At 40.6% G+C, this 12,556-nt stretch overlaps 1 protein-coding gene across 1 annotated transcript in view; it reads right to left on the minus strand.

Moving 5' to 3' along the window:
* epas1b (endothelial PAS domain protein 1b) overlaps positions 1-12,556 on the minus strand; it is a 53,081-nt gene that overhangs the window by 10,039 nt on the left and 30,486 nt on the right. The window contains exons 3-8 of the mRNA XM_071479955.1: positions 12,125-12,333; positions 11,144-11,231; positions 8,829-8,947; positions 8,026-8,228; positions 3,048-3,154; positions 109-256 (exon numbers count right to left, since the gene is read on the minus strand). Coding sequence (XP_071336056.1) covers positions 109-256; positions 3,048-3,154; positions 8,026-8,228; positions 8,829-8,947; positions 11,144-11,231; positions 12,125-12,333 — 874 coding nt within the window. The remainder of the gene's footprint in view (positions 1-108; positions 257-3,047; positions 3,155-8,025; positions 8,229-8,828; positions 8,948-11,143; positions 11,232-12,124; positions 12,334-12,556) is intronic.

Below are 12,556 nucleotides of genomic sequence, written 5' to 3' on the forward strand. Positions count from 1 at the left end.
CTATACCTTCCTCTGAGGTATTTTTAAACAGTTCTTACAACCATGATATAAATTGACAACTAATCTCTTGTGGGAGTGTCTGAAATTGACCAGAACTGCAGTGCTTACCTGAGGACATAGTTTATGCACACGATGCACTGGGGCTGTGAGTTGCGGCTGTTATATATAACAGTTCCTTGGGTTTCAACCCAGATGTAGCCTCCGTTCTTAGCCAGCATTCGATACTGACCGCTCACTGCCTGACCCTTGGTGCACACTGCAGAGAGAGAGAGAGAGAGAGAGAGCGAGAGAGAGAGCTGTGAGTGCACAATGTTTGGTCACACAAGGGATGTGAAGTATGGAACTGATCCGTTTGCCCATGATCATATTCAGGCTGACAGGCAGCCATAACAGGCAGAGACAGTTACTTTTATGGTTTATTGTTGCAGAAACAACTGTTGTTTCGCTCCTTGTCTGATCAAGTCTTTTATGATTGTAATGAGGGACACACCTCTTTTACGTGTATGTGTCACCGGCGGTACCGACTGAGCGCCAAACCTTATCATTCCTTATAAAAGTTGCCAAGTAATGACGGGAAACTCTACATTTCGAATATCGAGTTTGGTCATTTTTGGTTGGATTAAAATCAGTTCAGGAACACATGCTCCTTTAAGATCTCATGAAACCCATTTGAATAATGTCAAACATAATGTCATTCAGATAAAAACAGTCAATTCAAGATCTTCAGTTCCTTTGAGGTTTGGACAACACACTTCCGACTCACGAGTGACTCATGGTAGCAAAGTAATAAGATGCTCACGTTTTATTCACCTGTGCAGGAACACATAAAGAACAAACTTCTTGGAAGGAAACAAGCCCCACGTGCTACAGCACAGCCACTTTTTCAGTCCATAAATGTCAACGACAGAGACACTGTTTCACCAGTCGTCCTGCAGAGCAGCTGTTCTGTGACTGCTTGACTTGTTGTTCTGTTTTGTTTTTTTGAATCACTGATTAAATATCAGTGTATTTATTTTGAATGAGGCTGTGAAATCAACTTTAAGTTTGAAGGAAAAAGTTGGATGTTTGACTTTAAGCTAAGAAGGAGATGTGCTGGCAACAGTCCAAAGTTCAGCTCTGGCGTGGGAAAGAACCAGGACTGTGGTCAGCAAGTGTACATAAGGCCAGTGACTGTGTGTGTCTGTGTGTGTGTGTGTGTGTGTGTGTGTGTGTGTGTGTGTGTGTGTGTGTGTGTGTGCTGAGGAAGCTCAGGGCAACATTAGATGATGTAGCAGAGAACGCTGTTAGCATGTGCTGATCGACAGGCTGGTCACGTTGGCCGTGAGAGCGGGTGTGTGTGAGAGTGTGTGTGTGTGTGTGTGTGTGTGTGTGTGTTACATATAGAGAGATAGAGAGCCCTTTATTTCAGCAGATTTGAGCCAACTGAGGACGGTAGACACGGATGACTGAGACCAGAGGAAAGAGAACATAAAACACACGCACACTCATAAAATCCTTCCTCACCTAAAATCTTATTTTCCAGTCAGATCCTTGATCTTGTTTTTTTTTTTTGTTTCAGTAAGATACAGACGCTCATACCTTCTGGAAAAATCTGCAGCTACTTCTCGTTCTACAAATCTCAAGGGCCAAATCTGAAGTTACATGACTTAAAGGTCCCATATTGTATAAATGTGTGATTATTTGTAGCAAAAAAGTGTGTAGCAACGATGCATTCGAGAAGTTTGGCTTTTGTTGTTCAACAAAAATGTTTTAGGAGAAAAATATCCTATTCTCTGCAAAGTAAGAAAACAAACAAGGTACAACTTTTGTTCTCAAAGTCAGGAAATGTTTTGGCCTCATTGCAGAAAAACCTGAGCAATGCTGCAGGTAAAAGCTGTGTTTTTGCAGTGTTCACACACACGCACACACACACTCACTAAGTGTACACACAGACACATGGTGCCATTATGTTGCTAGGGTCTTTTTTCTAGGAAGTAAATTACCACTTTTCTTCTTGTTCTGTCACTGTTGTTTAGAGCTTCTAATGATGTAGTACTGTCAATGGAGAGAAAAGCCATGACACTTCAGAGGCTTTTTAGCACACACACACACACACACACACACACACACACACACAGTGTCATTAGATTGTAATAGTGGCCACCTGGTCCTCTGTCCACTGTGTTTGTGTTTGTGGCAGCAGATGTGCAAACCTCATCAGGCCATCAGTGGCTAAGCTTAATTTAATAAAAGACATCTTAATACCATGCCCCTGCTCTGCACAGACACACACACACACACAGAAACACACAGAGAAACACACACACACATACAAACACACAGAGAAACACACACACACATACATACATACATACATGTATATATATATGTGTATATATATATATATATATATATATATATATATATATATATATATATATATATATATATATATATATATATATATATATATATGTATATATATATATATGTATATATATATATGTATATATATATGTATATATATATATATGTGTATATATATATATATGTATATATATATATATATATATATATATGTATATATATATATAAACAGATTCAAATATATTAGCACACATATTTGTAGAACCTACAAAAAAGAAAATGTAAGATGACAAAAAAAAAAACAACAGATATTCACTCTTTTCAGAAGAAATAGACAACTTCGATTACTTATATATTTATATTTCTGTGGTTGGAGGTTGTTTTTATTTGTATGATGGTTCACATCTTTGTTTATGTTCTAACAGTTTGATACAAACAGCCTCAGTGAGAACAAGGACGGTGAGTGAGTGTTTTTATTTTGATGAGTTTTGTGCAGTTTTTGTTTGTGCTCCCAAATAATTGTTGCTTTTCTAAATCTGGTGTTTAGTCAAAGGGAAAAAGAAACATACAAATTGTGTTTTTCAGCTTCTCTGAATGGATGTGGCACGCTCTGTTATCAAATCACTGTGCAGTGTGTCTGCCCGCTGGGATTCATGTTCACTTTAAGCCTCTGAGTGTGTGTGAGAGCTGAGTGTGCTTACAGTTGTGGTGGCTCTTGGTGACGCTGTCGGAGTCCAGGGCGTGGTAAAAGTCGTAGACTGAGCGACCCAGCAGATCCTCAGGAGTGTAACCCATCAGCTCTGTTACTCTGCAACACACAGACACATACATTTAATAACACACAGGACTTTAAGTTATTAATTCGACCTTCTTACAGAAGACAGATCCTGCTCTCCATCCTGAACCTCTGCACTTCAAAAGGCTTCGCACATGATTTTTAAATCAGACAGAGGTGGACAGTCGTCCAAAAATAAGAATTGTTCACATTCTCTGTATCACTAACTCCCTGTGTTTCTGGGAACAGCTAATCTCTCTCTGTCACTCTCGTCACGAGTTCACTTTGTTAATGAGGATTTTGTTGCTGGCTTTAGTTCACTCATTTAAAAATCCTTTTTTTTTTTCCTTCCCCTTTCATTTCACTCCAGCTCCTTTTTTCCCAGTAAATACTTTAATGTGCAGGTTTTGGGGGGAAGTTACAGGATCACAGTAATCTGATCAGCACATAAGACAAAAACTCAGGTGCAGTCGCATTTAGTTGCGTGGGCATATTTGAGCGTAGAGCATAAATACAGACTTAGTTAACACTAAGTTTGTGCTGCAAATCAAACAATTAGACCAACATACTACAAAACCAAGAACAGGAAATGACCCCTGAACTCAAGGTGGTCTGGGTATAAAGGAGAGCAGCGAGAGTAATCTGTGACGAAGAATGCAGACGAGTTTTAGCCTAAATTAGTTTTAGTAAGTAGGTGGAATGTGCCTTTATTCAACTCCACCTGCCGCCAGAATCTTTCAGTCTGGCAGGAAGACAGTTTACCAAACCTATCCTGAATAAATAAGGTGATTGCGGTGACCGTTGTTTATGAGCTTGGTTTTACATGAGAACATAAAAAAAACATCATAACAATGTGTGACCTTTGCACTAAACCAACATTGTAAACTTGTTTTTCTTGTAAATTTCAGCCCATGATTGCAAACAATTAGTAAAATAATGCTAACAGCTAACAGCTAATACCTATTGATGTTTTGTTTTTTTTCTTTTTTTTCATCACATTAGTATTCTCTTAATTATGAAAATATCATTAATGTATATAAATATTGGCTGTAGAAAATAATTTTCAGTGAATATAAATGTAAATTTTTAAATCTAAATTTTAAAAGGTCCCATATTTTACACTTTTCCTGGGTTTTCTTTGAAGTGTTGATATCCGTGAGAAGATATATTTGTGGGTTTAAGAACCAAAAACCATCTCAGTGTAGTTTTACGTCTCCTCTCTCAGGCTTCTCTCTGGAGCTCTAGTAACAACAGGTCAATCAGCCAATCAGCAGACAGGCTCTGAGCCCTCTGACCTTCTTCGTAATCACAAAAACTCATGGAAATCTCACTTTATACAATATGGGACCTTTAATTTGCTGCTCTGTGTATCATACCCTACGTTTCTCTCAAGGTTCAGATGGGAATCCAGCATTAGATCAGCACATTCATTAGCTGTGGTTCTGACTAATATGACTGGGAGCAATTTCCCCATTTATCTCCATCATCTGTCACTGACGGCTGGTTGCACATTCCCAGAGCAGAATTCCCAGAATTTTTTTGTTAAAAATGTGAAATATGAAGATAAATAGTGAGTAATCAAGTCACAGTAGGATGAAGATTAATAATCTGTGGATGATGATGGAGGTGGTACAGAGGCTCTTGTCCTCAGATTACATAACTCTGACAGCTGCAGGCCTCAGGCTGGAGAGAGGGAGGGAGGGGGGAGAAAATGAAAGAGGCGAGCGGAGGAGAGGTACATCTTAAAGTAAAGAAAAAGAGAAAGGTTGATTAAGGGCAGGGAGAAAAGAAAAATGGAAGATAGAAAAGACGAGAGAGAAAAAGAAAACAAAATCATATCCAGAAACAGTTACAAATGGAATAGCATCAAATTATAATAATGATGATTATAATGATGATGATTGATAAACACACTCCTACCATCATGTGACCCCCCTTCTCTTTTTGTTCTCCAACAAAACTTTTTGGTCTCTGACTTCCTCTTCCCTGTTGTCTATTTTCTCAGATGTTGCTTTTCTCTGTTGTTTAAACTGTGTTTTCAGACACAATCGCACACATATGACAACGATATTAAAAAAAAAAAAAAAACGATGTCTGTATGATGGTCAGTCTGATTATCTGAAAACTATACTACATGATGTCCTCACTGCCTTATTACCTGTGTCACTTGGCCCAACATCACTGCATTATGGTCATTAATCTGTAACATGAACTCATAACAAAAACACTGATAAACAGCTGATACTCATCATGGGATTCATCACAACCAGCTGGTCCAGCTCAGTCCAACAGAACCAGAACCAGGCAGAAGTAGTAAATACTTGGGTCATTGGAAATTAAATAACATTTTGTTTTCAGTCTGTTTGTTGGACAAACATTTTGTTTTCTAAATTATTATTATTCTATAAAACTCATTAGCTGCAGCTTTAGCCCTGTCATATTTTCCTGCAACGCTGTTGCACACTCAGTCCTGACATTTCTGAGTGGCACCTGAAGGCAGCACACAGCTCCATTAACAACAGGTTGGTGAGCCAATCAGAAGAGGGGATCAGAGCCTCTGCTTTGATTGGCTGACTGTTTTCTGAGTAATCAAATAACAATATAGCAGATTTCAGGTAAACACTCAGAGAACTCTTCTTTATTATGGCATCACAAAGTTACAGAAGTCCTGATGGCTCATTTTAAGGCTCAGTGTCTGAATACAGGCTGTGTGCATTTCTCTGTGGACTGAGGCTTTGATACTTTCACAGTATTAATATAGAACCTAGACCTGCTTTACCATCAAAAAATCTCGCTTAATATATCGGGCCTTTAACTTAGACTGTTTTGGCTTAGTGGCAGGTTTTGTAAACGTCTTCGTCACCTATCAAGTCCTTTAATTGATAAAAAAGGCCTAAAATCAGTATTATCAATGGTAACTACTGTACGCTAACAATAAACTAGAGTTGCAGGAACAGCTTCAGCCAAGTCATGAAAGCCTAACCTATCGCTGAAAGGTTCGTCCCTTTGTATCCTTCTCCACTGAATGAGAAGCGTCTTTCCGTCTCTCCTCCTTCCCTGCTCTCACACTTTCTTTGTCTCTCGCTCCCTCGCTCGACCGCTCACACTGCCAGACATGAGCTAAAGAAACTTTCTGTCCCTTCCCTAATGAGTCTAAGTCCCTGCTGAGCCAGGAGGGCAACCCACCTACAATAAACTCATTTGCGTAATTGGAGAGAAGATTTGGGCAGCTATTAAATTGCACCAAAAAGGCGAAAAAGAAAATGGGTCCTTGTTTGTAGCACGGAGACGCACAGACCTGTGCACACAACACACACAAACGCACACTCACTTTCCTCCAAAAGAAACCTTTGTCTCCTGCATGAGCAGCTTGATAAGATTACAGGTCTGCGTGCATGTGCTTGTGTAACTGTGCTTGTGTAAATCTATGTGTATGTGTGTGTGTGTGTGTGTGTGTGTGTGTGTGTCATCAACTCCTCGTGCCAGTTGGAGAAAAAAGTTTTGGTGCAACAAGCCGGTTCTTTGGTTTCGAGATGGACACTGTGTCCGTGATGGATTTGGCCGCAAAACTCATTTCATATGTAATGTTTGTCGCCACGGTGACACACACACACAAACATACAGATGACAGCGTGAAGCAGCTCCGGGCTAACCCGGTGTCATGGCTGTTCTGATGTCAGACAGCAGAGTAATTGACAGCTTTGAAAGACTGGAATGCGAGTGTGTTTTTTCTGTGTGCGTGTGTGTGTTTGTAGGTTTGTCTGCTCGTGTGTCTGTGATCACAAACACTTGGCACGGCCTGACGATGTCGTGACAGCGTCGTATTAAAGTATTAATGTTTCATCTCTGGCTTACATTTCCCATGAGATCCATGCCAAGTCAAACTGATTCAGTCAGCACACTGCAATCAGTCAGAACCCCCCCTCTCTGTGTGTGTGTGTGTGTGTGTGTGTGTGTGTGTGTGTGTGTGTGTGTGTGTGTGTGTGTGTGTGTGTAACTTGTGCTATACTTTCAGTGAATTGTGTTTTAATTGGCAGCAGTCCTCAGAGTGAAGATGCTTTCTATTTCATTTCTATTTCATTTTGAAGGACGTGGTTTCAGGTTCTAAAATTTCCTTCTTTTCTTGCTTTTATTTCTTATGACTATAAATTGTTTGATTACTTGTTTTTCTTTTTACCATTCATAAGGAATAATAACTAATTCTAAGTGAGGGATTATTTGAGGCTGTGACTGGTCTGTGTTGTACATTTTACAGAGGAAATGGTTAATGAGTCATAGTTTGTTGCAGCTGTAGCGCCCCTGATCTGTGACTTACAGTATATAGTGCTCACATTATCCATAATTAATGATGACGAAATACATCTTCAGTCATCCGACTGGCAGTTGGGAAATCTGTTGCTTAGTATTATTCCAGCACAGTTAAATCTGAAGTAACTCTTGACCCAATAACAACATACTCTGGGGTTTTCTCAGCTGAGTATGATCCCAAAACAGCTTCAAATATTATAAAAACAAGATAATAACTCCAGAAAACTCTGGATATTCATCTATAGAAGAACTGTAATATGTTGAGGCTGGTGGTTTTTTTAGCCTTATGATCATGACGGAGGTAAAACTAAACAAAAATAAAACTAATGGCAGCTGAGTTGTCACTTTTTAAAGGTGGGTCTAAGTCTTTGACAGTATTTTCAACAGTCTAATTTATATGAATTAAAACTCATCACTTTGTTTTATTAAACACAGATCCATGATAAAAATAAAAAAAAACTTAATAGAAAGTTTTTGTAAACTCAATAAAACAATATTTAAAGTTCTTTAGTTTCCTTTTAAATTTCTATCCTTTCTCCTCTTTCGCTCTTTGTGAACGCCCGACTGTGTGCGACTGCGCGAGTGTCTCCGCCCACCTCTCGTCACAGTAGGTGAACTTCATGTCCATGCTGTGTCTGCTCAGGAAGGTCCTGCTGTCCAGCGGCGTGTCGATGTTGGATGGGTGTGGGATGGGTTCGCACATCAGAACGGCGCAGGTGAGCGGAGGCTCTTTGAAGCCGCACAGCACTCTGGGAGGGCAGCTGTTGTACATCTTCAGGTGTCCGGTGCAGTGCAGCACCTGGAGGCAGCGGCAGGAGGAGAAATGAAACGTACACAGTGAAACGGTGAAGCTGGAGGTCACAGGACGACATCTCTACTGACCTGACCTCACGCTTTCCTCATTTTTATGAATTTATTTTGTTCTTCGCAACTACATGCACAGCCATATTTACCACTTTATCTTTTTTATCCAATATTTTAATATTTAATTGTGTTTTTCACTCGATTCAGACATGCATGCATATTGATGTGATCATTAACAGGACAGAAGAGCAGAAAATTTTATCCTATACCACAAAATTACGTCTGTTTTTTATCTAAATTTTGCCTTTTTTTTGGCAAAATTTCTGGATCATTTCACCTTCTTCTAAATATTCACATAAATCAACCTGAGAGGGAGAAATTACTCTTTGGCTAACTGTTCTCAAAATGTGCAAGGCCTCATATCATTTAATTGCTTCATTTCAAGCCAAACAGGTTGGACACCGCTGATCTGCTCTGCAGCCACCTGGAGGTAGCGTCTGGACAGGAATGTGTGTGATGTGTTTCCCTCTGCACACAGGAGGCGTTGCAGATGTTGCAGATGTGCTGGCCTGTGGCTGCAGCAGCTCCCGCTTACCTTCCAGCTGGCCGACTTGAGGTTGACGGTGCGTCCCCTGTTGGTCACCGTGCATTTCATCCTCATGAAGAAATCTCGCTCGGTGCTCAGCTCTTTGCCTTTTTTACCAAAGCCGCTGCCTGAAAAACACACAAGGGACGAATCAAACCAGTTTCTCATGCACAACAAAGAACAGATGCATTAGTTGTTACCAAAAAGAATCTGACGGTGCATGAAAGGACATGTGATTAAGTTATTTGCATTGTGTTTAATTGTTTTTGGTGATAAATTCATAAACTCACTGATTTTCTTCTTTTTTTTTTTGAATAAACTTCCACTTTTCTTTGAAACTTCCACTTTCATAGTTTAATACTTTTAATTTTACTTTTTTCAATATGATGAACTGACTATACTGAAGCCCAGTCACATGATTGCAACTTGAAGCTTCTAATTTTATGGTTCTAGTTATATTCCATTTTCTTTTTTCTGTGGCAAAAATTTATAAATCAAAGTTAACCCTCCTGTTATCTGCCTTTCCCTAATGTAACTGGGAAAATGGTCAAGGTCTAGTCACACACACACACACACACACACACACACACACACACACACACACACACACACACACACACGAGCAGAGGACATAAAACTGGGCCAAGCTGTTACATCACAAGGTCAGAGTTTAGCCTCAGAGCTGTAGCCACAGAGCAAAGTGGTGAAGTGTGTCTTTTGTCAAGCTGCACACTTACAAGTGTGTCTTTATCTTTATATAGTCGCGCTTAAACAAACCAAGCGATACAAAACTTTTCTCCTTCAGGCCTCACAGAGGGAAATGTGTGTGTGTGCTCACATTCGAGTGTGTGTGTGTGAAAGTGTGTTAAAGGGGAAAGGGACAATAAAATATACTATATTGTCCCGCTTGTGTGTTTTGCGGCCACTGCTGATAAGAGTCATTAACTGCAGTTAAGTGAGTGTGAGTGTGTGTCTGTGTGACTGAGAGGGAGCATTGCCTTCCAATGTAAACCTCATTTTTAAAGTAAAATTGTTCAGTGTGTCAGCAGGAAATGTGTGTGTCTTTGTGTGTGTGTGTGTGTGTCATATGCATCTTCTCACTCCTTGTGTGCGACTTTCTGCTTTAGTCACTGTAGCACACCATGTTCACTATCTCCAGCAGATAATGCCCAGTTCCTCTCTCTGTCTTTTCTCGTCTTCTCGGCCTCACCGCTCTTATCGCGATTCCCTCGCCTCTGCACACGTACACAGCAGCTCCCACACGCACGCACGCACGCACGCACGCACGCACGCACGCACGCGCACGCACACACACACACACACACACACACACACTGTATCTCTCTTTAGGTTCCTCTCTATACAATCTCTGACCCTCATGTTTGTTCTGGACACTTGGTTCATGAGATAGAATATATTACATAACACCACATGTATGTTATTTTTGCTGTGTTTTTCTTGGATTAATTTCCACCCAAAATGCGGAAGAGGGAAGGAGCAGAGTGGTGGAGGGAGGGGGGACTCTAAAGGATGATTTAGGGGCCCCAAAGCTGTACATCTGCCGTGGACCATGCCAAGCATCATTGATATTTACTGTTTTTAGAGAACAGCAAGTAGCTCCCTTTAGGAGGCTTAAAGGACATCCACAGGTCCCTCGCATGTTTTCCTCTAGAGTAAGACAAGACAGCTGCAGACGAGGAGAATCCTGGTCCCCTGAGGATCGGGAGAGACCTTTCCTGCACTGCCTTCAGCAGGTCAACATTTCTAATAAATGTAAGATTAAAAACTAAATCCTTCCAATCAAAGCTGAGGCAGAAGAGGGTACAGAGGTAAAGCTGGAGGTTCACCAAGTCTCCCCTTGTATATAAAAATATACCAATGCTGTGGTCAGTAATTTCCAGCCCACCAATTCATAAAGAGTGCAAACTATAACAGAGGAGGCTGCATGCACATACAATAAACATGAAGCTCTTTGTTTGTTCTGTGGGTTATTCCCACTCTCCAGAGGATCTACCTGGTCTGTTTTAGATTCTACATAAGTTTTGCACAGAATAATTCTCAGGCCGTAACGTACAACAACATAATCTAACAGGCAGATTACTGTGTCAGCTGTTGAGCACATTTATGCTTTTATGGACTTTTTATGGACACAGACCAGTTAGATTTTAATGACCTAGTTGAATTTCCAAAGAAAATAAGACTAAAAATAGATTTTGAGTAAAGAGAGCAATGTCAATGATATATAGTTTTAAAAAGTGAAAACATGTTGTTGTAATGAAGTAAAAATGAGGATGGTAGTGGTGTGTGGGTGACTGTGGGCTGACCAGCGGTCTTCAGGCTGAGGTTTTCTCTGATCTCCTCATGGTCACATGGATGGGTGAAGTCAAAGATACTGTGACCAGTGAGCTCCACCTGAAAGATAAAAATACCATCATTAAACATAAAAAAAAACATCCTTAACATTGCACACAAATACTATAAATGTCTGTGTTTTCCATCTTTTACAGCTGCTGGTCTCCACACTGAAGTTAGACACGGTTAGTTTTTCCACTTCTGGCAGCAACTGTGGATTGTTTGGGATAAACAGAAGAAAAAACTGGGTTGTGAGAGTGAGGAATGACAGCCAGCAGGACTGGAGAAATAAAAGAAAGTGTGTCACTTCCAGAAGCAGAGCTTCAACACAAAACAAACAGAACCCCATCGCTGCAGGCGCTGAACAAAATCCACAACAACAACAACAAGAAAAAACTAAAAATCCTCTTTTCCACAGTTTGTAGACAACTTTGCTGTATGTTCTCTTCCAAACCTTCCTCAGTTTCTCGCGTGATCAATCACAGAAACACCACCTCTGTCAGAGGACAGGTCAATCATCTTCATAACGATTTGCTTTTCAAGTGAATGCAAGAGGATAAAAAAAATGGCTGAGTGTGTTTAGAGGTGGACTTCTGCTGGTATGAGAAGTATTTCAAACAGACACTTGTCTGAGTGACAGTTTACATCCATGCCCATGGTTGTCTGCCGTGCAGCCTCCCCATCCACTATCTGCCTTCCTTCCTCAGATAAATTACAAAATATATACAAATAATTATATCTCATAAAAGGAGTGAACACTTCTTCACTGAGGGAAATAGAAAGAAGAGAGGTTGTGGTTTGTGATGGTTGTTGACATTAAAAGTGAACTGACTCAGATTCAGAGGCTCATGTCTGCTCATGTCACTTTTATTGGAAAGTGTCTGTGTTGCAGTTTAAAATTAACACCTGCCTGCACATGACCGCTTTTTCCATGCTCTTTAATGGTTGTGTACCTGCGTGAGACCCATGAATTTGTTGATGTTCTCAGACAGGAATATCATGTCGCCGTCTGATGTTACCACGGTGATGAAGCCCTCCAGAGACTTCAGGTACAGACTGTCCATCTGTCCGTCCTCATCATCATCACCGCTCCTGCTGCTGCTGCTGCTGCTGCTGCTGCTGCTGCTGCTGCTGCTGCTGCTGCTGCTGCTGCTGCTGCAGCCTGGAGGGAAAGAAGGAAAAACAAGGCAGGGTTGTTTCTGTCATTCAATGCCGATTATAAAATAATATCTTTGTGAATGTGTGTGTGTGTGTGTGTGTTTCTGAGTTTGTGTGTGCACATCAGGCTTGTTTTCCTTATTGAAGCTTTGGCTCGGGGCCAAAACAAACCAGCGCAGCTTCTTCCTGTGTCTCAGGCCACTCCTGATCCCCAACCCTGACAAATT

The sequence above is a fragment of the Trachinotus anak genome, unplaced genomic scaffold (genome assembly GCF_046630095.1).
Source record: "Trachinotus anak isolate AG129_WGS33_773 ecotype Australia unplaced genomic scaffold, CSIRO_AGI_Tana_v1 ptg000007l, whole genome shotgun sequence".
NCBI classification, from domain to species: domain Eukaryota; kingdom Metazoa; phylum Chordata; class Actinopteri; order Carangiformes; family Carangidae; genus Trachinotus; species Trachinotus anak.